The 25,943-nt window shown below is 40.6% G+C and overlaps 1 protein-coding gene across 2 annotated transcripts in view; it reads right to left on the bottom strand.

The window, feature by feature from the left end:
* Window positions 1–382: 382 nt before the first annotated feature.
* The window catches only part of ZNF652 (zinc finger protein 652), a 53,229-nt gene continuing 27,668 nt past the window's right edge, over window positions 383–25,943 (bottom strand). Inside the window, exons 3-7 of one of the 2 annotated variants that reach the window (XR_012898029.1) lie at window positions 20,125–20,272; window positions 19,268–19,383; window positions 18,425–18,569; window positions 17,140–17,947; window positions 383–16,552 (exon numbers count right to left, since the gene is read on the bottom strand). Coding sequence is in view for 1 of the 2 variants with exons in the window: in XM_075911380.1 (XP_075767495.1) it covers window positions 17,433–17,947; window positions 18,425–18,569; window positions 19,268–19,383; window positions 20,125–20,272 (924 nt within the window). In the remaining variant the exon portion in view is untranslated. Of the gene's footprint in view, window positions 17,948–18,424; window positions 18,570–19,267; window positions 19,384–20,124; window positions 20,273–25,943 lie in introns of both variants that reach the window. The other variant, XM_075911380.1, reaches the window with a different exon arrangement.

The raw sequence follows: 25,943 nt of genomic DNA on the forward strand, positions 1-25,943 counted from the left end.
GGGAAATGCAGAGTTGGCTGCATTCCTAACTCTGGCTGGGGAGCGAAGGGGGCAGATGAACCTAGACCCACCCCAGTTGTGGGACATGCACCACCCACGGCTGTGCCCCCTGGAGCTGCAGTGGCCATGGAGAGGCACTTCTCACCTAGCCCCAAGTTGCTATGGTGATAGAGGGCTGGGGCAGCCCACTCTCCCTATGGCAACCTGAACCCCTGATCCCCAGCCAGAGCAATGTTTTAAATGAAGTAAAGCAAAAATTAAGTGAATTAAGGACCTGAGCAATACCAGGTAAATCTTCTAGTAAGATATAATTGTAGTATTTGAACATGTAATCATGAACATATAATCAACTATTTCAACTAGAACACATTCAAACACAGGCTAAGGACAACAATATCTTTTTATTAAGTATGTGATTAGTGTCTAATTAAATACTTGGTACCACTGGCAACATGCTCACATGTGTAGCTCAGTGCTGCACATTGCAGCAAGTACTTTGCAAGCAGAGTATATTTTATAAACACTTCATTTACTTCAATATCAAATTTCTTTGAACATGTCAAAAGACACAGGACAACTATGAGAAGTCAAAGTTATGCTTAAAATGAGGGTAAATACACACACACACACACACACACACACACACACACACACACACACACACACACTTAAGACTCGTTACATTGAACTCAGAGGGCTCCCCCCTTGGTACTCCTGTTCCTACAAGGAGTAAGGAAAGCCCCAGCCTGCCTCTGTGAAGATGGCGGGGAAACTCGAAGCAAGGTATGCTAACTCCAGCTACGTAATTAACATAGCTGGAGATGCGTATTTTGATTTGATCTTCCCCTTTAGTGTAGACCTGGTCTAAGTGACTCTACTCTGGTAACAACATAAAAAGGTACAACAATAAATATCTGACTTGCTATAGTGTCTTAATTATGAGCAGTTTTGGCTTCAGTAGGTATTTTCCTTCAGGTGTTATAATTGCCCCCAAAGATGATTTATACATACTTACTTCTAAAACAAGACTTCTTATTCTAATTATAGTGTTACTAGTGTGCTATAATACACATTCCCTTTTCTCCTTGGTGACTATCATTTTCAGTTACAAATCTGGAACTGAACTGCACAGTCAGATAACATGTTTTCTCACTTTCCACACTGAAGATGCCCTCATATTTTCAAGGCACTCAGCAACACACACTGTCCAGAGAGCACAGGAAGTGTAGGATCACATACCTCGTTTAAAACATAAGGCCCAAGTAAGGAGCTAGAACAGTTATAAAGAACGGAATTTGAAAAGGATTCAGTAGCTCACATTTTATGAAAACTGCCATAGGCTCTTTATGACTACAAAGGGTATCTAGGCTTATCTGATAGATGGCACCATTAGCAGCTCTGAAACAAAGCTTGAAGTGCATATGGTTTCAGGTCTTAAGCAAATTAAAATGTATTATCCCTTATTTTGCATATGGCTTTTACCTTGCAGTTGATTAGGTCTCAACTGGAGTATTGTGTCCAGTTCTGGGCACCACACTTCAGGAAAGATGCAGAGAAATTAGAGAAGATCCAGAGAAGAGCAACAAAAATGATTAAAGATCTAGAAAAGATGACCTTTGAGGGACAACTGAAAGATTTGGGATTGTTTAGTTCTGAAAATAGAGGGCTGAGAGGGGACATAATAGCAGCTTTCAAGTACCTAAAAGGGTGTTACAAGGAGGGGGGAGAAAAATGATTCTCCTTAACATCTGATGATAGGAAAAGAAGCAATGGGCTTAAATTGCAGCAAGGGAGGTTTAGGTTGGACATTGGGAAAACCTTCCTGTCAGGGTGGTTATGCACTAGAATAAATTGCCTAGGGAGGTTGTGGAATCACCATCACTGGAGATATTTAAGAGCAGGTTAGACAGACACCTGTCAGGGATGATCTAGACCACTGGTTCCCAAACTTTTTGGCATAATACCCTTTTTGATTTTTGAAAAACTCTCATGCCCCCCTCCCCCCAAAAAATAGCAGCAAAACTTGATGGAGGAGGAGGAGGGAGAGGCTGGGTCGCCTCTTGCCCCCCCTGGAATTTCTTCACACCCCCCAGTTTGGGAACCCATGATCTAGACTGCTTGGTCCTGCCATGAGTTCAGGGGACTGGACTTGACCGCTCAGGGTCCCTTCCAGTTCTAGTGTTCTATCATTCACATATCAGTGTAAGTGCAGCCTCACACTAAGAAATACAAGGATAGTATCTGCCACCCTACTATACGGTACACAGTCCTTAGAGAGCGGCGAGGAGTCCTGTGGTACCTTACAGACTAACTGAAGTGTTGGAGCATAAGCTTTCGTGGGCAAAGACCCACTTCGTCAGACATTTCCACTACATGCTTCTGATGAGTGGGTCTTTGCCCACAAAAGCTTATGCTCCAACCCTTCAGTTAGTCTATAAGGTGCCACAGGACTCCTCGCCGCTTTTGCAGATTCAGACTAACACGGCGACCCCTCTGATACTAGTCCTTAGAGAGGATCATTCAAGAAATTGAAGAGAAAATCTACATTCTTGTGATTAGAACACGTGATTTGAATTCAAAGTATCTGGGGTTTGGTTCCCAGCTTTACTGATTACTTCGTTTAACCTTCGGGATGGCCTTCTCTAAGAATGAGAATACTGTCCTTCCTCAGAGTGTTGTGCAGATGAATGAATACATGAGCTGCTCAAATATTGAGCATTATAGAAAACTCTCTAATAATGCTGGCAGAGATTTTCTGCCTCAGCAGCACTTTCTAATGAACTTCCTTTTCCCCCTTAAGTTTATGGAGAAAGGTATCTAGCTGGCAAAGTCTGACACCAGATATTTCTCTCTCTCTGAAGGATGAAAGGAGTGACTTTTACACAAACAAGTATATGAAAGCATACAAATACAGGTGTTTCACAAGACAGGGAAGAACACATTCCTTCATTATCCTGTGTTGAGTTGCTGTAGGGGAGCCTGGACAGCCCTGCCTTGACAAATAATGTCTGCCTTGATTACAGTGTGTATCTCTAACAAGCAAAACCCAGGCCTATCTCAACTCTGGTGCACGTAAGCACACAGGCAAGGCTGGGGGAAGCTTTGAGAGGCAGGAATGATTTGCATAAAAAAGCAGATTAAGTGGTACAGTGAGACCACGTCAAGAACACGCGACAATCAACTTGGTTCCGGTACTTCTATTTCTGATGAGCAAAAATTCCAGATACAGCCATAAAACTGTTCAACGTGCACGTAGTTTTTGCAACATCTAAAGTAGCAGGATGCACCCCAAATAAGGGCACTCTAGGTATCTTACACAACACGTAATCAATTGGTAAATATTATTAGAATGACCAAGTCTTGCTTTGCTATAAAATGGGCTCAGTAAGAACAAAATTGATGGGAGGGAGGGAGCAGGATTGACCCACAGGTCCCGCTCATTGTAACTCGAAGAAATGGATCCCTTCACACCGGCTACCTAAGAACATAAGAACGGCTGTACTGGGTCAGACCAAGGTCCATCTAGCCCAGTAGCCTGTCTGCTGACAGTGGCCAACGCCAGGTGCCCCAGAGGAGGTGGACCAAAGACAATGATCAAGTGATTTGTCTCGTGCCATCCATCTCCAGCCTCTGACAAACAGAGGCCAGGGACACCATTTCTATCCGCTGGCCAATAGCCTTTTATGGACCTAACCGCCATGAAATTATCTAGCTTCTCTTTAAACTCTGTTATAGTCCTAGCCTTCACAGCCTCCTCTGGCAAGGAGTTCCACAGGTTGACTACACACTGTGTAAATAAGAACTTCCTTTTTTAGTTTTAAACCTGCTACCCATTAATTTCATTTGGTGTCCTCTAGTTCTTCTATTATGGGAACTAATAAATAACTTTTCTTTATTCACCCTCTCCACACCACTCATGATTTTATATACCTCTATCATATCCCCCCCAGTCTCCTCTTTTCTAAACTGAAAAGTCCCAGTCGCTTTAGCCTCTCTTCATATGGGACCCATTCCATACCCCTAATCATTTTAGTTGCCCTTTTCTGAACCCTTTTCCAAGGACAAAATACCATACCATAGTTTTATACAATGTATACATTGTTTTGTATACATCAGTGGTGTCCCTATGCATGGGAATGAAAGGGACCACGACCTTCTTCCTGGTACTGTAGGTAGCATACAGGTAAAGTGTAAGTGAATTAGGCTTAATTATTGTAATATAATACATCTTCTATTAATTGCTTTTGCATTGTTTTGTGCGGTACTAATTGTTTTAGAATGTATAGTATTTAAGGTTTAAATTGTATAGTAATTGTTTTGAAGGCCTGTAAAACTTAAACAACTGTATTAACTGCTTAAAGCTTGCAATAAATAAGAAAGTGGTTAAGTCTCTCTGAAGTATCCTGGTTTCCCTTGGATCTAAAAATTGAACCACATGACAGTTACTAAGGCAAAAAGAAAGGATGGATTCCTGTTGGAAAGTACTGATGTCTGTATATGTGCAGATTTGAACACACATCAGAGAACTATACTGTAGAGTTCGTATGGGAATTGTTGCCTCATGAGCTCCTAATGTTGCACGTTTTCTAGCATGCCTGTCCTACGTGTGGTTTCTGGATTGTTCTCCACAGTATGTTCAAGTCTGCACAGACGCAGACATCACAACACACTTTCCTAACTCTAACCTAGGTAAGAATTTGAAATGCTGTTTCTATACTAGCACAGATGGGAAAACCAGAACTACAATATTTTATAAGTGGTTACTCACTAGGGATGTACAATCCTGGATACTCAGTTGAACGTTAGTTGCTCTAATGCATGGGTTCCCAAACTGAGGGGCGTGAGGCGACCCAATCACATATACCGCCGTCAATCCCAGCCCAAGTTTTGCTGCTATTTTTGGGGGGGGGGGTCTCAAAAATCAGAAAGGGGCGTGATGCCAAAAAGTTTGGGAACCACTGCTCTAATGTTTAACCAGTTAACAGACTGAGCGAGATCTGGGCTAGGGCTGCTGCCTGCTCCCACTCCTGCCAGAGCAGCGGCCCGCCATGGACAGGGGCTGCTCTGGACAACAGCAGCTCCTATTTGCAGTAGGCCCCCTGCAGAGTTGGAGCAGAGCCCTGCCCGTGGCAGGCGAGGAGCTGCTCCAGCCCCCATGGGTTACTGGTTAACTGGAACCAATAAGCATTACCCATTTAGGGTGATACACTTCACCCATATGCTGGTTAACCTTATGCATCCCTATTACCCACCCCACCCCACCCTATTACCCACCCCACCCCAACCACATCTCTTAGCTGGGATCTGCCTGAAGACCAAGCTGTGAAATTACAACATCAACAGTCACAGCAGCTCTCAGTTAATAACCTAAATGGATTTTCCATTAAAGCCAAGACTGAACTAAGGAAAAGCAATTATATTTGACAGATCCTCACTGAGATTTTTTTAGTTCAATATTAGCAGCAGTGTGTGTGGGGGGAGGGAGGGTGTCTTTCATCGGTATTCTGATTGATCGGTGTCTATGCTGCTTTTCCACTAGTTATTCTGAGCCTCTTTAGTGCTTGCTAGTACTAGCTCACAAATGAGAAGGTAAATAGAATTATTTGTAATGAGGCTGAGGAGAAAAAGTAGGGGAGTTGAGATTTCCTTCCAAGTTCTTAAAGAATCCTAGCTCTGGATTTTGAATAACTCCTTAGACATGTAGAATAGTAATAGAAATGTAATAGAATGATTAAAGTCTTTAATTGTATCCTTTGCTATATATGGTTGTGACTATTTTCTTCCACTATTTGATCTGAGGAAGTGGGTCTGGCCCACGAAAGCTCATCATCTAATAAACCATCTTGTTAGTCTTTAAAGTGCTACATAGTCCTGTATTTTCCTTAGACATGGAAATGTAGTTACTTTGCTTCTCTTTCTGTAGTCTACATGTTATTTATATTATGCCTTATTTTACTGGCCCTGCAATTTTGCTATGGAATTCAAGATATTTCACAAATTAAATTCACTGATGCTGTACAAAAGGGCCCCATAAATCTTCCCTCAACTGATTTAGCAAGGAGGGTTAATTCAACACACCGCAGAAACACACACATGCATTATATGGCTACTACTTTTTACTTTGAACATTAGCAAAACCTTGGTTATAGTACACATCCAAAGGTTTAGCATGTCAAATATTGTGAGAAGGCATATCTAATACCCAGGACAAAAATAAAATATACAATGAAACAATGAGCGGTTAAAAAAACAGTAGTTTTTACAATCTATAAACTTTATTTTTCAGAGCCAAGCCTGAGTCGGGGAAGTGCACTCTATTGCTAAGGAAACAACCTTAGCAACAGAGTAAATAAAGGAAAAAACCCTCCAGTTCAAATGAATTTGTCCAGCTGCAGAAACAGGGCATTCTGCAGAAGAAAAAAAGTGAATATTATGGGCTAATTTCAGACTACAGAAGAGGAAATGTGTGAATGTGTATATACTGAACCGGTGACCTACCAATGTCACTTGTACATCAGAACCCAGAGGGAACACCTCTCCCTCTCACTCCATCAAAGCATCAGCCCAAGGAGAGCATATAGTCTCATTCATTTGCAAACATCTCAACAAAACGTTCTTTTATGTCCCACAGGGCAAGGATTGCTGTCAAACACTTCACCTTGATACAAGCGCCAGCTGACCATCGTTGGCTTTGCTCTAGTATGATCAAGTGACTAATTCATATGAGAAAGTGTTCAATTCCGAACTTCCAATGGAATCAGTGGGAGAAGTGTGGCCAACTACTAGTTTACCATTAGCTAGCTTCTCTTTAAGATGTTACCTGCTTAGTAGTAATCACCGAACAGTCTAACTCACTTTATAAATCTAGCTTGAAAGGATTCACTAGAAGTTTTTCTTAAAATGGCAGAAAAGTGCAAGGAATTTCTGTACTATACCAGAAAAATCAATCCTAATATATACAAACTGATCAGATTTAGAGTGCTTATTAATTTTCCTGGTGAGGTGGAATAAGAGAAATAATGCCAGACAAAATCCTGTAACCACCCTTGACTACAGAGAAAGGGCAAAACACCACTCTATCATCCGAGTGGGACACAGCCACATTAACATCAGTATGGCTCTCAAAAGGGACGGAGCAGAGTGCTTCATTTACAGAGCCTGCAAGTTCTCCTAGTTTTGTTGAAAGGGAAAAAAGCTGAGCAAGAGCAATGTTTCCTTTTGGACTGGAAATGTTATAGCACTGCTGATAGTTCAGAATAATCTAAACTGGGCACTTAATCTTCAAATGATAATGGCGAAGTACCCTAGATTCTTGTAGTCAGCAGCATGAGAACGCTGTAGACAGGTCAACACACATACTCTGGGTCTTATGCTCAATTAGTAGAGGGTGAGGGTCATAGAGTCAACGGAAGAGCTGATTGAAAAATATCTTAATAGTATAAAGTAAAAAGATAGCATCCAAACTTCTAAATAATTAGTTTTGTAACCCAGCTTTGTGCAGCTAGGGAAGCAGCGTACAAAAATTCTTGACACCAATGTAAAACAAGCATCTATTTACTGTCATATACAGCCAAAAAGTCTGTTCACCACACATATAGGGGCTGTCATTCTGAGTACCCAGCACAGTGAGGGGAAAACGATATAACATTTCAAAAGAATTTCACAATCAGAAGCAATTTCTTACTTCCTTGGCACTTTCAGTCAGCGAAAAGGGTAATAAAATAAGTAGTCATAATGATCAGAAGGCAGTGTAAAAGAGCTGTTCATCAGAAAACTGACCCGCCCTTCTTTCTGACAGTTTAGACAAATAAACATCAACAAAATCCCTATTCTGCTTGAAAAGAGTCATCTGGCAAACAGAATAACCCAACACGGTATACAGAGAGCTTTGTGATTATTACTTTTCCAAAAGCAAAGGGTGCCCCCTGCTGCCCAGAAACAACTTCCTCATTAAGCACCAGAATAAATGACTCATGGGCTCAAGCAGAAATTTCTCAGAAGAGTCATGACATTAACATACTTCTCTCACCACTTCTTACTCAAGAGTAATCATATTAAAGATTAGCAATCACAAAATTAACTGATTGCTACCAGGAGCAAAGTCATTAGCATGAACCGTAACTATAAAATGTCCTTTTTGCTTGTGTGTCCAAAAGGCAGCTGGAAAACACAGGAAACGGTTTTGTCCTTTATGTTTAGCTTGTTTTCCCTTCAGAATAGAAGTTAAGCCTTCTACTACTCCCATCATTTTATACAATATCTGCCTTGACACATTGCCTCTCCTTGTCATACCAGTAAACAACCCACCATGAAATTAAAATAATTAAAAAATTAGTCCTCTCTCCAACTTTTACCTGCCAACTCTGGCAGTTTGGCTTGCCTTACAAAAAGTGAATTAGGTGTTTACATCAAAGGAAACAAATGGTAGAAGAATGAATTCAAATGGAATTTGTAAAGCTGTATGAGCTTACGGCAAGACTATCCTCTGTGGTCTAATTTACCCATCTGACTTGGTCAATTTTCAGTCTATATGCCCCTTTTCAAAAGCAACTAAAAATGAGACTTTTGGTTCTGTTTCAGAGAATACAGGAATAAAGGGGAGGAAAGAAAGCTGTTCACTGCACAAATTCCAATGGTAGCTGCCAAAAAAAAAAAAAAAAAAGCAATTTTGTAACTACGTAGGAAGCTGAACCTTATGCGTGAACAATATATTATATACCACAGATATAGGCAGATTTATTGTACAAGTTCTGTAGCTTTTACATAGGGGGGAAAAATCAGCATAGAAAGGAATGATGGTTTAGAGAAGAAAATTAAAGAGTGACTCAAGGATATTGAGGAGGGTTTGAGGAAAGGGTTACAGAATGATGGGGCTGCCTAACTTGAACATCAAACTTTCAGCTTTTTGCAGCTATGTCAAAGGGATAGGGTCAAATGAATTGGCAGAGGAGTAAGTGGCTGAGCGCACAAATAACGTAGAAAATAAAGGCAATTTATGACTGCATCTGAAAATACTCCAAAGCCAGCGAAGGACAGGAGATGATGTGAGCTTACTTCATGGAACAACAAATCGCCTAGTAGCAGCATTCTGGTCTCCCTGAACATTAGTGAGAAGGAAGGGATCCAGGAAGAGCTGAAATATGCAAAAGAGGAAAGGAGCGATCCTTTAGCATCTCGGTTGTCGAGGGGCTCCCCCACTGGTTGTTTAGCAGGTTTCCCGCTGACAGTGGCCAAGTAACTTGAACATAAGAGTTACTTGGCAACATTTTTTGCTATTACTTTGAGGTTTTGGCTAACTGTTCGTCAAATTCCTTTTTGGCCTTCCTAATAATATTTTTATACTTTGACAGAGTTTATGCTCCTTTCTATTTTCCTCACTTTGATTGTACTTCCCCTTTTTAAACAATGCCTTTTCTCTCTCTCTGCTTTTCGTACTTGGTTTTTCAGCCACACTGGCACTTTTTTGGTTCTCTTGTGTTTTTAAAAGTTTCCATGTAGATTGCAGGGATATTATTTTGGCACTGTACCTTTTCATTTCTGTTTAACTAACCTTGATTTGTGTAATTCCCCTTTTTTATTTTAAATGCCATAGTGTTGGGCTGCTGCGGCATCTTTCCTGCCACAGGGATGTTAAATGTAATTATATTATGGTCACTGTTTCCAAGCGGTCCAGCTATATTCACCTCTTGGATCAGATTCTTTGCTCCACTTAATACTAAATCAAGAATTGCCCTTCCTCTTGTGGGTTCAAGAACGTGCTGCTCCAAGAAGCAGTCATTTAAGGTGTCAAGAAACTTTCTCTGCATCCTGTCCTGAGGTGCTATGTACCCAGTCAACAGGAGGATAACTGAAATCCTCTATTATTGAAGGATTTATTTTTATAGCCTTTCTAATCTCCCTTAGCATTTCACTGTCACTATCAGCATCCTGGTCAGGTGGTCAATAAGATATCTGTACTGCTGTATTCATACTATTAGAGCATGGAATTACTACCTATAGAGATTTTATGGAATAGTTTGGAAAGTTACAGTATAATCAGTATCAAAGAGTCAAAAGGGCAGATACAGGATCAAAGGGCCAAGATGTGGATCAGTATGATTGTAACGTGACTGTCGGTGATGCATGGGGGGGAGGGGAACGTGAGCCCCCAAATGTCATTGGTGGCCGGGCCAAGGGGCCCAGTGTCCAGAGCAAGGGACCAGGCCCTTCCACGCTCACTGGCAGTGGTGGGGTAAGCAGATCAATGGCCCCCAAGCTGTCTGCACTCCTCCTGCTGTGTTGCTTGTGGGAGGCGCAGGACCATCCTTAGACTCACCCACGGGGAACAGAGCAATGCAGCCAGAGGAGCAGAGAAAGCTGGGGCTGCGTTGCTTTGCTTGCCTCGCTGCTGCTGGTGAATGTCAAGGGTAGGGAGGGCAGATCCCCAGGTGCCAGTGCTAGACCTGTGGTCCCATCTCTGGGGGGAGGGGGAAGAGGCAGGGTGGGGATGGAACAAGGATAGGGGCTAAGGGATTTGTCCTAGCACCCTTCCCTGGACTGGAGGGCAGGTGTCACATGGCTGGTGTCTCCCGCTGTCCCCCTTCACTAGTTTCTCCTGTAAATGATATTCAAGGATGAAACGATGAGAGAGAGGAGAGCAGAAGAAAGCTAAAAACAGTCCCAAGGCACTCCATGGAAAGGGACAAAGAGGAAGTCACTCCACCAGAAATTAAAGGTTTTGACTGGGATGTGTTTTGGAGACTAGGGATGTTAGAGTGGTAGCCGTTTAAACGGGTACCCAAATGCCTCTGATAAAGAGGCAGCAGCACAGGGTGGCGGGCAGGAGCAAGTATGCACAGGGAGTTGGCTTAAAAGTTGGCTCCCAGCATGCAGACTCCCAAGGGAGCTCGCTGCTGTCCCATGGTTACTCAGTACACATTTTAACATCCCTATTGGCATCTTCAGGCACTCAAGTACATGAGTACTGCTGATGCTGTAAAGAAATAGGGTAGGACTGTGGGCAAAACACACAGGTTAGCACTCTATTGCATGAAAATAGCTGGTCCTCTACCTGAAAAGTGCATCAAAAACCACATTACATTTTACTAGTCTGTGTTTTATTTAGATTGTGTATGTCCTGAGATCTTTGCAGAAAAAACCAGGTTTAGCTATGCACACATGAAGGTACTGGATATAAAACAGATAAACAAGTCCCTTTTCTTAAAAGTGGACAAAACAGGTGTCAACTACTCAAAGATACCTATACACAAGAAATCAATGAATAGTTCTACAAAACTGTGGAATCAAGTAGTAAGTGTCATAAGGTAATGCTTTACATGTAGGTTAGCTGCATAAAATAATACTTAATGAGTATTCCAGAAGTGGCAATATTTTGCTTCCATATTTAATCTTTAGCAGAGCTAAACTATTACATATTCATAAATGTGGAATTTTTCTTGCCTCAACTGTTGCGATTTTGGATGATTTAATTGGCAAAGATCAGAGCTTAGACTTGAGCATGAAAGTGTTTATCTATTGTGAAAATGACAAGTTTTTAGCTAATAGCCTTAACTTGTAAAATGTTGAGAGCACCTCTGGTTTGCTGAGGTAGTGTCCAGTGCAAGAAAGTTATCACTAATACCTTACAGAGCTAGAATCTACTGCATAATAAAAATAATGCTGGTGTCCTTAATAATGTGTAACCATTCTCCATTATAAGCACACACATTTTTCTAATCAGAATGTAAAATATCACCCCAGTCTGAAATTTATCATGCAAGTTTTCAGTTTACAGCACTTTTTTTTAAAACCAAGTTTGAAAATCAAAATCCATTTTCCCACTTTAAAAACTGCCAGTGGGAAAAAGAAAACCTGAGATTAAGAGAACTTAAATTGTCATTACTGAAAATGTAGAGTTCAAAGTTCAGAAGGGGGTTAATATGCCTGGGCAGTACAATTTGTCCTTGTTTCCTCCCCCATTAAAAAAAAAAATCACCACTTAATTATATCACATTACTCAACAGAGTGGAAAAGCCCAAAAATGCTATTTTGTGCCTATCAAGTATCAAATGTGTTATGGAAGCTGAGCCAAAATGGAGATATACCTATCTTAGAGCTGAAAGGGACCTTGAGAGGTCATGGACTCCAGTTCCCTGCCCTTACAGCAGGACCAAGTACCATCTCTGACAGATTTGCCCCATATCCTTAGGTAGCCCCTCAAGGATTGAACTTACAACCCTGGGTTTAGCAGGCCAATGCTCAAACCATTGAGCTATCCCTCCAGCTGATCTCAATGATCTCAGGTAAATTGTGTCTTGGTATCTCCCCTCATCAAAACAGCTTTATAAAAACAGGTTAAATAAACCTCTATTTAGACAAAATGTCCTCTATCAGTGGGTAAAACTGCAAAGTTCAACACATCTATAATTATGAGTTTTTTCCTTTTTTATTATTAGTCGATTGATATTAAACCATAAAACATTTAAATATTTTGAGTATGGGCTAAATTCCCACAAGCTAGAAAGATTGGCATGACTGATTTAGTACACAAGGGCCTCACTACAAGTCACACGGTGTTCTATCATGAGGTCCCTCAACCACTTTCAAATCAAGGGCCTGTACATATACAATCCATATGCACAGTAATAAAATCAAAAGTTTCAGTGCACAAATATTTTTATCAGCGGCCAAACAGCACTGGATAATATGACATACCACTCTGAAAAACATTTCTAAAATTCATCTTGTACAAATATTGTTCATAATTGGACTGTTAATCATTGTACTATTTGTACTGCAATCGGATAGGAGGTAATTCAAGTGTATTACAAATATTAAATTTGATCCAATAATTCTTAGGTGGGAGAGTTACATGTTGTTGCTTACTTGCTTGATTAAAAACAGAAGTGAAAATGACATATGGAAGTGCTTGTGTGTTTCAGGCTGCTTAACTTCAATTTTATCTCCTTCCTTAACTCCATCAAAGAACCACCACCACCAATAATCATGACAAGATCAATAGGTTACACGATCAAACCAAAGAAATTCACAGTTCAGTGTAAGGTGCAACAATGAGGTACATAGGAAGCTCTAGGAAAGCAGAGCAGAATTCCACCTATTGTGGCTTTGACAGAGGAGACTGAGCCTTATCCCCTTTAGGACTTAGGCTTGAATCTGGCTCAGGATACTAAATCTAAAATCATTATTATACCTCAACATCTATTCAGTGATTCAAAAGCAGTGTTCATGCTAGTTGCAACAGTGGTTTTTTTGGACATTCATCCATTAAGAATTAGACTGATAAATAAGTCTCAGCAAAGACAACAATTTGTGTAGTCAGGCACAGATAAAGAATTGCTCTCTCATCTTGAAAGGCTGGTTTCCTTTCAGGTCAAACTGAGGGTACGTCTAGACTACAGACACTGTCGACAAAACTTCTGTCGACATAGAGCGTCTAGACACATTCAGTTCCGTCGACAAAGCAAGCTGCTTTGTCGACAAAACCCAGTAGTCTAGACGCAACTCTACAGGCAGTAACACCTTCTGTCGACAGAACTCTGTCAACAGAAAGTGTTATGCCGCGTAAAATGAGGTTTACCAGCGTCGACAAAACTGCTGAGTTCTGTCAACGTTATGTCGACAGAACTCAGCGGTAGTGTAGACGCAGGTATAGTTTTGTCAACAAAACTCAGTAGTCTAGACACACCCTGAGATACGTACAGTACAGGGAAGCTTGCATCGTCACTACCTTTTCTGAAAATAAATGACTTCTGTCTCCAGGAATAACTGTTTTGTATTTATCATAAGCAATACATTCACTGAAAAGAAAAAAAAAAAGAGGTGTGTGGAGTGGGGGAGGCCTGTTCCACTGCTGCTGCTGTCTCTAACGGTAAGTTACTAGTTGTCACATACAGAGTGCCAATTTTGCTAACATCTCGTTCAAAAAAGTGCATTTAAAAAGTTTACAAAATAAAATCTGATTTATGTTCCAGAAGGATTTGGACCATCCAAAATTCAGTGTGCTGGACTTCCAACAGCTGAGTCCAGATGACAGAAGCACGCAAAACTGAGAGGCTGATGGAACTGCCTTTAGTGCATTCACTTCAACAGAGCTATGACGACATACACCAACTGAGGGTCTGCTTCTTGGAGAGACTAAGTACTGCCACACTTATTTAAGTAAGACATAGTAGATAAAAATAAGCTTTAAACAGGCAAATCAATTAACCTACACTGGCTAAAAGCTTCCACATTTGGAAATGAGTCAGAGTTCTACAAATAAAGAGAAATCATCTTATAAATTACCATTTCTGTATTTGTTACATGGTTTAACATTTTTACTCCTGAAGTAGCATCTGGACTGGAATTTTCACTAGGCTGGAACTCTTGTTATATTGTAATAATCTGTTGTCACTGGACAACTGAGTAACATGTACTAGTGTCAAGAACAAAACACTTAATATAACCTAATAAATTCTTTAGACAAATAATATAATATATACACACAAAGCTAATACAAAACTCGCGCATCTTTCCCCTTCACAGACACTGGCAAAGTGTTAGACAAGTGCTTGTCACATTTTCCAGTACTCTGTGAACCCTGTAAATTAAGCCCATGTTAACAGGATGTAGGGTATATGCCATATGAGGCATCTGCCAGTAGCCATGGCAAATTTCTCCTTTGAATTTTCACTCACCCTCTATTACTGCAGTTTGTAGTTTTATTGTACAAGATTCTAGCATTTTTAGACAAGCATGTCAGAGTCTGTTTTAAGTCTGTCCTCAGGTGATTAGAGAATTTGTCTGAAAGCCATACCATACCATACCATACCATACCATACCATACCATACCATACCATACCATACCATACCATACCATACCAATCTATTAAACATATGTCTATTAAGTTAATTTTTCCTAGGCCAGTTTTACTTTCTTCCACAGAATGGTAGAAATTTGTATATCTCTATAGATGTTTTATGGCAAAATCAGCTGTAATCCAAGATGTACAATTACTGTATACCATATAATCGATAAAAACTGTCCCAGATTCTAGAATTTTGAATAGCAGCCTAATACTGTAAATTTATTGAGAAGAAAATCATTTTGCAAAACTGGATTACAATTCATTTACCGAGATTTTGTTTCAGCATTTAAAAATCATTTAATAACAGGCCTGACCATAAAATCGTGGCACAACAGAAATGTAGGTTGTAAATGTGACATGGAATGCATAGAACGTTCCTGGGCGGACCAGCCACAGTAAATACAACAGTCATAATCACGAGTGTAAATTCACCTTCATAACTGGCTTTATCACCTGTGAAATAAAGGGTGTATATAAATATTATAGAGAAACATAAAAAAAAACCACCTTGTTTTATTTTTTCAGAAATATGGGTTATTTTCATTTCAGTCAAAAATGTGTATGTTGGGCCAAAATGGCCTAACTCCTGTTCCTAAAATTTCCTATGAAAAAAGAAAGCAATGATTAGATGGCAGAAACTTTGTAATATATCAGCTAAGAAGCTATTTCCAAAAGACCGAGAATGTGCTGTTTCCAAAAAAATTGTGATTAACAGCATTAAACTCGAAAAAAAATAATGCTAGCAAGAATTCCTACCATTTCTTGCTACTTTGAAGATATCCTATCAGCTACAAAAGCCCAGTTAATTAACTAAAATGGCAATCTGTCTACTGCGGCCTTTGGAGGTGGAGTTTGGATGGGATTCAATTTACAAAGCAGCACAAAATAGTAGGAAACATTTTTTGAAACTTACAGTACAATGGCATCGGACCTCTGTGTCTTCACTGAAGGTGGCAACAACTGCCGGGATTGCATAATGTTGATATATTCAATGTCATTTAGACAAAAATACAAACTTGAAACAGCCACTCACTGTTAAAAAAGATACATTTGGCCTTCCAGCCTATCACCTCTGAACCAAATTTGCCATTTGCCACTCACTCCGTGCCTCACAAGTTTATGAAAACAGTGACTTGCCTATATTCAAAGGTTTCTACCCTGTAACTGTCAAACTGCCAAAAAATGGAACTATGAATCCCACAATATCATCTCGTATTGTCTGAATGGGTCATGTTTATGGGACAGAGTTCCATACTGTGGATACATAACTGCATTTTTCAGCAACGTGTCTACGTAAATACCATTTTCCCATTCCAATTTCTCTTCTCATTCTTACAATCAACCAAACACCACATTTGTCACTAACTTCATTTCCCCCTCTCCTAATTCCAGGATTTAAAACAGCAATCTGAATGAGCAGCATTTGATATGATCCCAAAATTAAAATCATATCATAAACAAAAATTAAAACCAGGCCTTCCTATATAAAAGAAGATATGCTTGGCAGACTTGAGAATTTATTTCCCTCTCCTAAGTCAGATATCCCACTCACCTGTGACTTCATAACTCATGAGCTACTGAGTCTCTTCACCCATCAGGTGTGAACCTTTCTAACCCATTCCACACTTCCATCCAACAAGCTAAGTGAAAGTTGTAGAGCAGGATTATGGTATCTCAATGTCTTTGTTCAATAAGCCTAAGAGACACTGTGGAAGGGGAAAGGTAAAGTTTAAAAACTACTAAATAAATTACATAAAAGTTCTGAAATTAACACCACTTCCGAGGCAACCTTGCCAGAGACCTGTTGGGTCCTACTCTTCTCTAAAGCACCTTTTGAGTTGTATGTATGTAAGAATAACTTTAACTATAGAAGTTATATGCATCTTTTTAGAATCACATTTTGATGATTATAAAATTTTATCTATTATACAACATAGGTCCAGCTACACTGAAAAAATTACACCGCTTATTGAAATACATTTCATTTTAGAAACAGACTACTAAATATGTCTATACAAAAACCTCTAAAATAATTTCTGTAGTAAAATAAAGAGTGCGTTAGGAGAGCTACACAAACAAGAAATTTTTTTGTCTTTCTCTATAATGCTTGATATACTGTGATACGTGGCTGGCTTGCTCTGTAGCCGGCACCAAAAGCTGAAAAGAATTCATTACGATACACAGTGATACAATTAATGCTCTGTATTAATCTCACAGCCTTTCCGATTAGTACAAAGGAAACCAGACCTTTCCCCTCTTTGAGGAGAAGTCCAGGATATAAAAGCAAGCATACCTCATCAGCTGATATGAAATTATAAAATTCCACAAGTCTCAGTATTTGAAATTTATAAAAGTAACCGGTAGAATGCAAGCAAGGGTTTCAGTCCCTCTGGTTCCCCTGGTTCAAATGATCACTGCTCATCCAATGGAATTTTCTTGTTTGTTAACTGATTCACAGGAGTACCAGGATGTTCCAAGCAGGGACTAAGAGAGATTGAAAGATCTTCACTAGCTCTCCCTCAGTAATTTCCAGGTCACATTTCCATATGCATAAAACAGGAAAAACAGCTGGCGGAGGCAAAGGTGTTAGTGGTGTTGTGCTGAACTGTTTTTTTCTGCCAGGTGTCGCAGAAAGTTGTCCTCACTCTGGCCTCTATGATTTAAAGGCTCACTCTTAAAAAGGGCTGGAGGTGGGGGTAAATGAGGGACAGGTGGGACCGGGAGATGGTGTGGATGGTGTGGGTGAGGGTGGAGATGAAGGTGTGAATATGGATGGGGGATGGGACGTGGAGGGAGCGTGTTCACTGGGTTCAGGTTGATGGGTGGAGTTGGGGTGGTGGGTGTGTTCACTACAGAAAGGACTGTGGTAGCAGGAGAATTCGTGGTAAGTGGGATCTGAACTGCAGGTGGCACATTAACGGGGCTTGTGACCCGGAAGCACTTCTCCTTGTGAGCCTTGAGCATGTTGGAGAAGCGAAATCGCTGGCCACACACATCACATGGGTAAGGCTTCTCCCCTGTGTGAGTTCTGCGGTGTCTCTTCATGTTTGGGCGGCTGGTGAAGCTTTTGCCACAGATTTCACAGATAAAAGGCTTCTCTCCTATAAGATAAACACAGCAGCCAGTTAGGCTGAAAGCTTCTGCTAACCAAATGTATTTCTGCTATAAGTGGTCAATAAGTTGTATATTCCACAAACTGCAAACTGCATTCTTCCCTATTTATAGACAAAATAAAAGAACACAAGCAACACTGCTCTCCCAAAAGAACCCTTAGTCTTTGTGAACTCCTCTCCCAGCTTCACAGTCTGATGCATGAAGAGACCTTTAAAAAAAAGCTGTGGTAATGAGCTTCTTCAAACCACACTAACGTGAAGAGAAACCTGCACAATCTCTCACTTTTGCACAGCTGAAATACAGCATAGAGGGCAGTGGGAGAGGAGATTAGGTATCACTGAGTTACTGGATGAATCTGGGTTGAATCTGGCTTTAGGCACAAGTTTGGAGAGACTGATGCACATGGAAGACTTGGCACATTTATGCCCTGGAAGCATGTGCACTTTTCTTAGATATGTTCTTACCAGTGTGTGTTTTCATGTGCTCATCAAAGTACTGTTTCATGTTGAAGTCTTTGCCACACCACTGGCACATGAACTGTTTGTGCCCAATGTGGATGCTCATGTGGGAACGCAGCTGGTACTTGTACTGAAACCTTTCATCGCAGTTCTGCAAGAGACACAGGCAGACTTTCAGGCATCTTGGGTAAGAAAGTAATGAAGGTGCAGAAGCGTATTCTATAGAAATCCAGCAAAGCAGTACACAGCAATAAGAACACATTCAGTCTAGAGATACATTTTTAACCTACTGCTGTTAAATTATCTATGAAACATGCATACACACTAACACCCACCCTTTTTAAGGGGTGGGTGAGTCCACCATTAGGAGCATTATCTTGTGTACCCAGGAGGAATGGCCTTAGAGAGATTTATGAAAAAAATCAGAGCTTTGAAACTGCTCATCAGATAGCTAATGGCCAGAAATAATATGAAAAATGACTCGCCATCTGGATAATTGATCTAAAAGTTTCTTCCTACCCTCCTTCACTCCTGGTTTTGGAAGAAAGGGAGAGCGCTTCTTACGTTCTTGCCCCCCAAAACCAATACCCCCTTTTCTGCCCCACAGCACTCTCAGCAGAGGAAAATGACATACATTAACTGGCTTCGCCTGCTGCAGCACTGAACCAAACCAGATTCTTGACAATTTTGCATTACTGCTACTTGCACTTATGCTCTGCTCTCCCCGAGAGTGAGTACATTTTTTCTATGCTTTACTCTAATTAGATGCAGTTATATAGATGAGACATTTTCACATTTGTATTATATGCCTTGTGCCATTTTAGTACTTCATTTAAGTGGCGAACTCACCTCACATCTGAAAGGTTTCTCTCCAGAATGCTGTAGGGAATGCACTTTGAGCGACATACTGCGTTTGAATGATTTTCCACAGGTTTCACATGTAAATGGCATATCCTTTGTATGTGCTGAAACATACATGTACATTATGAAAAAAGTTATTAAACATGCTACAAACATTACTTCATTCAAAATCTCTCATTCTAGAGTCCTGAGGAGAAAAGCTGGTACTGTGGCAATGAATTCTATCTAGCGTTCCCAGCATTATATGGATATACATTTTGGCTGTGTCTAGACTGGCAAGTTTTTCCGCAAAAGCGCTTGCTTTTGCGGAAAAACTTGCCAGCTGTCTACAATGACCACTTGAATTTCCGCAAGAACACTGACTTCCTACTGTCTGAAATCAGTGCTTCTTGCGGAAATAGTATGCTGCTCCCGTTCGGGAAAAAGTCCCTTTTGCGCAAAGCTTTTGCGCAAAAGGGCCAGTGTAGACAGCTCAGATTTGTTTTGCGCAAAAAAGCCCCAAAATGGCGATCGGGGCTTTTTTGCGCAAAAGCGCGTCTAGATTGGCACAGACGCTTTTCCGCAAAAAGTGCTTTTGCGGAAAAGCGTCCGTGCCAATCTAGACGCTCTTTTCCGCAAATGCTTTTAACGGAAAACTTTTCCGTTAAAAGCATTTGTGGAAAATCATGCCAGTCTAGACGTAGCCTTTTAGTTTCCCCTCTCCTAACAGATTAAGCTAAGGAAGTGAGGTTACTTATCATTTTTTTAAATTATTTTTTTATTTTAAATATAACGCATAAGAGAGAGAGTTAAGAACCAGGTATACAAGGTATCAGGCTCAGCAAACATAAGCAGCAAGAACTCACCAACCATGTGCTTCCGCACATGGGCCATTGTGTAGAACTTCTTCTCACAAATCTCACAGGAGAACTTTTTTTCTGCATATCCGTGAACAATCTTGATGTGTTCATGGAGAGACCAGAGCTTCTTGAATGATTTATTACAGGAAACGCACTGAATGAATGGGACAAACAAAGAAGCTTAATTCATAAAGATGTTCAAAGCCACAAGTATGCAGAAGGCACAGAACTTGCTCCAGGAAGAACGTCCCCAAAACAAGCAAGGCAGTCAGAATCCCAGCATGTACTTCAGCTCATATTTACTACTTTAAGAAGTTGGAAAATTTAGATACACGTACAAGGAGTACAGACCAAAGTGTAGCGGAATGAGGGAACAGAGGTTAACACACTTGCAGTTTGGTGCCATCTGCTGAAGTTTCAAGAGCAATGCAGCTACGATTATCCTATTTATAAAACCCGGTGGACTCTATAGTGCGAGCTCACGGCTTAGTGAACACTAAGAAGCTTTGTGGACAAAACTTATGCTGACATCCAGAAGCTGACAAAACAAAACTCGCCAGAGGGGGTTCATACTTACTCCTTTTGTTAACAGATTACATCCACACTGGAGGCACAATCATAGACAGTGGGAGCAATGCACTGGGAATATGTATTCTATGGTGAAGTGTTGTAGGAAGACTGAGCTAATTGCATCTTGAGATTCCCTCTGAGTTCTCCCATAGCCGCCTCAGCTGCTGGGAGCGACATCATGAGTAGCTCTGTGAGCGTTCCCTGCTGAGGAATGTCTAAGCAGCATAGCAATCTGTTCCCCTCCCCCAGCAGCAACCATCAGCCTGCCATTGTGTTCCCAGTGCAGAGGCGTAGGAGGGAGCAGTCCAATAGTTTGCTCCCTAAAGGGAGTAACACACTCAGCTCTCAGATACTTCCTGGTGCTTTGAAAGAGGAGGAGCACATGCCTGCAGAGCAGCAGAGATCAAAACACTGAGCAGAGGAACCAAGACAGGCATTGTGGGATACTGGTAGAAGCCAGTTTGATGTTTGTTTTGTCGAACAGTCCACGCTGGCTCTTTGTCAACAAAGGAAGGGGAAATGGAAAAAAAAGTGTCTTGTAGGGGTAAAAGATTTTGGTTGCTGAAATGGAGACTTTTTCCCTATAAAAGTTGCATTGTAGTGTGTACACTCTCAGTGTTTTGTCATCAGAAGGCAGTTTTTCATGACAAAACTTGCTAATGTAGACAAATTAGGCTGAATTGTTCAGATTATAGTACTGGGAGGAGAGGTTTAGAATGTCCATATCAGGGTTCTTGTTCTGTGCCAAAGAGCAAGAAAACTTGTAGGCTTTGCATAACTCTTGGAATGGCTCTACTTTTCTTGGAAGCAGAACTATATAGGAAGAAACATCTTAATGTCAGAGCTTCCTTTCCAACAAGCCTAAAGGAGACAGAAATACATGGCCAGATTTCCCTGTTTCTGGAACTCCAGGCCCTTCAAATTTGACGGTTGGAAGGCATCATGCAAGCACCTTAACCCTGACCTCTTGCACTTCTGGACAGTGCTGTTCCAATCTTGAACCTTCATTGAGCAGGAACTGCCAAACGTGTTGTAGTTTTATGAGGTGGATAGATAAGGAGTAAAGACTAGAGGTGTAAAATCCTGTTTAATTAGTTAATGGGTAAAACGTTAAGTTTAACCAGTTAACTAATTAAACAGGGGCAGGCAGGAGGGGGCCATTCTAGCCCACTGGACTGGACTGCCCCCTCCTGCCCACCACAGCCGGGCTGGAGCAGCCCCTGCGTGTGGGCAGATGCTGCTTCAGCCCCGTGGTCCATGTGGGCCAGGAGTTGGCAGCCTCACAGAGGGGGAGCAGTGAACAGAAGTGGCAGGGAGGGAGCTGCCAGCTCCCAACCCTCAGGGGGCTGCTCCTGGTTAACCAATTAATAGTTACCCAGTAAGTGTCACCCATTAAGGGTGATGCTTACCGGATAACCGGTTACCCCCTCATATACCTAGTAAAGACATACTAAGGTTATTTTTACTAATTACCTAATCCACACAGCTGGATTCCAGAGAGTCATGAGTTCTAATCCAGGCTTGTACAAGAACACTGATCTTGGACAAATAACTTAACCTCTGTGTGTCATACTTTCCTCCTCTGCAAAATTTTGGTATTACCTGCAGGGGTGTTGAGGAATAGTTAATTTTTTATTGCACTTGCATGCAGGAAAACACTAAACAAGTATATTAAGCAAGTATTTAAACCCAGTTATACAGAAGTGAAAGGCTAATACACTACTAACTCACGGAGACAGACTACTTCTAAACCAAGAACCTTATTTGCCTTGCCTTCATGATCATTTTATATAGAGAAATAAGTAGTACATGACCTCTCAATTCAAATCCCAACCCCAGCATTAACATGAAGTCTCCAGACAGGATCAAAGACAAACATCTCATATACACCCCATTTTCAGAAAAAATATTAATAAGAAACCCAGTTCTAAAAAGTGTACAATTGTATACATTGCAGAGTAACAGTTGTGAAACTTGATGTAGCAATGAAAGGGAAATTTTCTACAAATTTTAATATCTTTCCTGGCTGTCATTCATCCTGCTCAAGTCAAAGTGAGCTGGGGACAAGTTTCCAGGGGACAGACAGTGCCACTCCTCTCAACAGGAAGTATTTCTTCCCCCTCATGGGAAAGTCATACTACCTCCTCAATGCACCCAACCTTTGCTGGTCTGGGAGTCTGCATACCACAATGCCACCAGGAAGATCCTTCTCCTTTCAAAAGGAGCTACTTGGAGATGTCAGGAACAAACTGCAGTCCATGGTGTAAAAACCCTAGAGAGTAAAAGCAGTACTAAAAAGTGATCATTTGATTTAAGACAAAGTCAGCCATTGGGAACTGGAAATCCAGCATTTCCATGAGCAATCAACAGAAAGTAATCTGGATTACCAGTACACTGATTTAATGTCTGGGTATATACTAACAGAACAATAAATACCTTTGTAAAGGCACTAATTCTGAAAAGGTAGTTATCCAACAGAACACAAAGGCTCTTTTGGAATGGTTACAATCCATCATATAGAGCTATATTTAGATTTATGACAGAAGAGCCATTATCATCAGTCCAACTGGCACTTATGCAATCAAGTCACATGAGTTTTGTTCTAGACAAGGCTCCATATCTTACTTGGTATACTAGAACTATATTATGCAACTCTACCCCCACTTCACTGCCATCCCAATCTAATTTTTTTAAAAGCTGTTTCCAAAGTTTAATTTTTAACACGCTGAAAGTTTTAGCACTGACAAGGTATATTTCATAGTAGATGTTTACAAGGAGAATCTGAAGAAAGTCAGGCACCCATGAAGTTCTGGGAGACAGTTTTTGGATTCTCAGGCTTTTGATACTGGAGAGAAAATACATTCTCCTCTTTCCCTCTCCCTTTTGGGCAAGGGCAGAAGTGCCTAAGGGACTGCTACAGGAGGAAGTTTTGCATGAATGTAGGTAGACCAATACAGCTAAACCATTACAAACTCCCAACACAGATACTTTGCACAGGCATAAAGCAGGCCTTAGGAGTGGGCTGATTTACCCTGGACTAAGGTAAAGTAGTGCAAAATGCCTTGCACCAGCGTAAGTCATATCCATGTTAGGAATCTGGCACTGTACAAGTGGCTAAAAACCCAGCATACACAAGGCCTTACATTTGGCTCACATTAAAAAAGTTATCTATGTAACCAATAAGGATGCAGCAGAAAGTTGATAACTTTCACATACCTGCATGCCCAAACACTTATCAATGGCAATGTTGTTTACATTTCTATTCAGATGACCTAAAGTCACATCCATAGTGTTTAATAAGCACTAACTGATGCTAGAGATATTTATTGGCTTTTTTCTTTCTGATCTACTCTAGGTAAACTGAAAGGTCTATCTTTTCCTAGACTATTGTCTACTTAGAGGTATTTTTGGAAAAAATCCTACTGGTGATGTCACTGGTTCAACAGCACCTGTTTAACAGCATCAATAAAAACCTTAGAAGGCTCCAGGGGCTTCCAAAGCTTTTACCACATCAGTTAAATTTGTTGAGAATCAGGTTTATTTGACAGTGGTAGAAATACCATAGGCTGCTGCTGTTTTGCCTACACTAGGGCTTCCACAGATGTTAACATAACTGAATTAGTATAGACTGCAAACTTAAAAAACAAAACAAAACACACACACACCAAAATCCCCAGGTATAAAATGGCTTTATACTAAGCCACTTCTTTACACGGCTGGCTCCTAGATGTTTGGTTAGGTACCCTGGCTTGTCATTAACAGTTCATGCCCAGTTGTTTTACAGCAACTTTAGCTTCAGAATCTACTTTGTATCCATGCTCAAGCCCTGAGGTCTCTCAGAAATAATTCTGACTCAGGCAGGTATGGCCAACAATGAGAGTAGCTGCATAAGTCCTGACCCTTATTGTAGACAAGGACATAAGGTGGGTCTACATCAACTGAGGTTTATCCATATTTGTACTGGGGCAAATACAGACTTGCCCACTCTACCTTTAAGAATCAGTACCATTGTACTACACTACATACCAGCCACCAGTGGCTGAGTCAGGGCTACTCCTAAATGTAGAAAGAGTTTACACTTGGGAGTGAAAACTAGTCTAGAACATGTGTGGCTCAAGACCTAACCCATTGTTATCTTAATTTTTAAAGTCCATTGTGACCTACTGGATAAAACACTGGACTGGGTTCCAGGAAACTTGGGTTTTATTTTTTGCTTTGACCACTGGTCTGCTGACTGACCTTCGGTAAGTCACTTCACCTCTGCCCCATTTGTAAGATGGAGATCACGACCCTGATCTTTTTGTAAAGTGACCCGAGATCTACTGAAGTGCTCAATAAAAGCTAATAAATAATTTTCCTTCCTTTCATCTCCTTCCTATGAGCTGAAACCTAACGTAAAACAGTTCAGTCAGAAATGTCACTTGAAATATACTTCAAAAAATGTGAACGCCTGCACTTGTTTTAAACTTACTACTTTTCCCCTAAATAGTATTTTCTATTATAGTTTATTAACAGTGTAAATGAACTGCACACCAATACAAGTTCCATAAATACAATTTAAAATAAAAGGGGAAAGCTGTTGAGAGACTTCTAAGCAAATCCTCAGTATAGGTAAAAAATTGTCTGCTTTACCAAAAATTAAAATCCATTTTAGGCAAGAGTCCACATTTCATACCGAGGATTATTTTCAGAATTCTGGAGTACGCCAATATCTTGGCACATTTCAGCCAAATATAAATATTCTTAAGCAAAAGCCCTCTTCTCTTGGTGGTATTTCTGCCTTTTAATATTTCAACTACCTTAAAGTTGAATTCCAGCATATTCACCACTAGGATGCAGCACTGTGTTGTTTTCTTTAACAAGGCAACAAAGCAAGACAAATCACCAAATAAAACAATGTTCATGGTTATGAGATAACATGTATACCTATGAGCAGAGACCAAGTTACCCAAGATAAGTCAAAAGCTCAGAAATTGTGTTCCATAATTTAAATGTAAAATGACTCTCAGTAAAGATTTCCCTGGTTGAGTGTATAACTAAAAATGGCAAACCTCCTGGTGAGATGCAGACCAACAGCAAATTTAAAAGGCTAATCTATTATTTATTCAGATTTTGTAGTACTGCAGAAATGAGCAGCTTTATGATCAGGTTCACTGTTAGCATTCATTAGAAGGATTTCCACTTATCTGCACACATGTATACAAATACCATTTAAATCAAATCCACTTGACACAGTCATCATCTTAATGTGACCC

Source organism: Pelodiscus sinensis, chromosome 29 (assembly GCF_049634645.1).
Source record: "Pelodiscus sinensis isolate JC-2024 chromosome 29, ASM4963464v1, whole genome shotgun sequence".
In the NCBI taxonomy this organism is placed as follows: Eukaryota; Metazoa; Chordata; order Testudines; family Trionychidae; genus Pelodiscus; species Pelodiscus sinensis.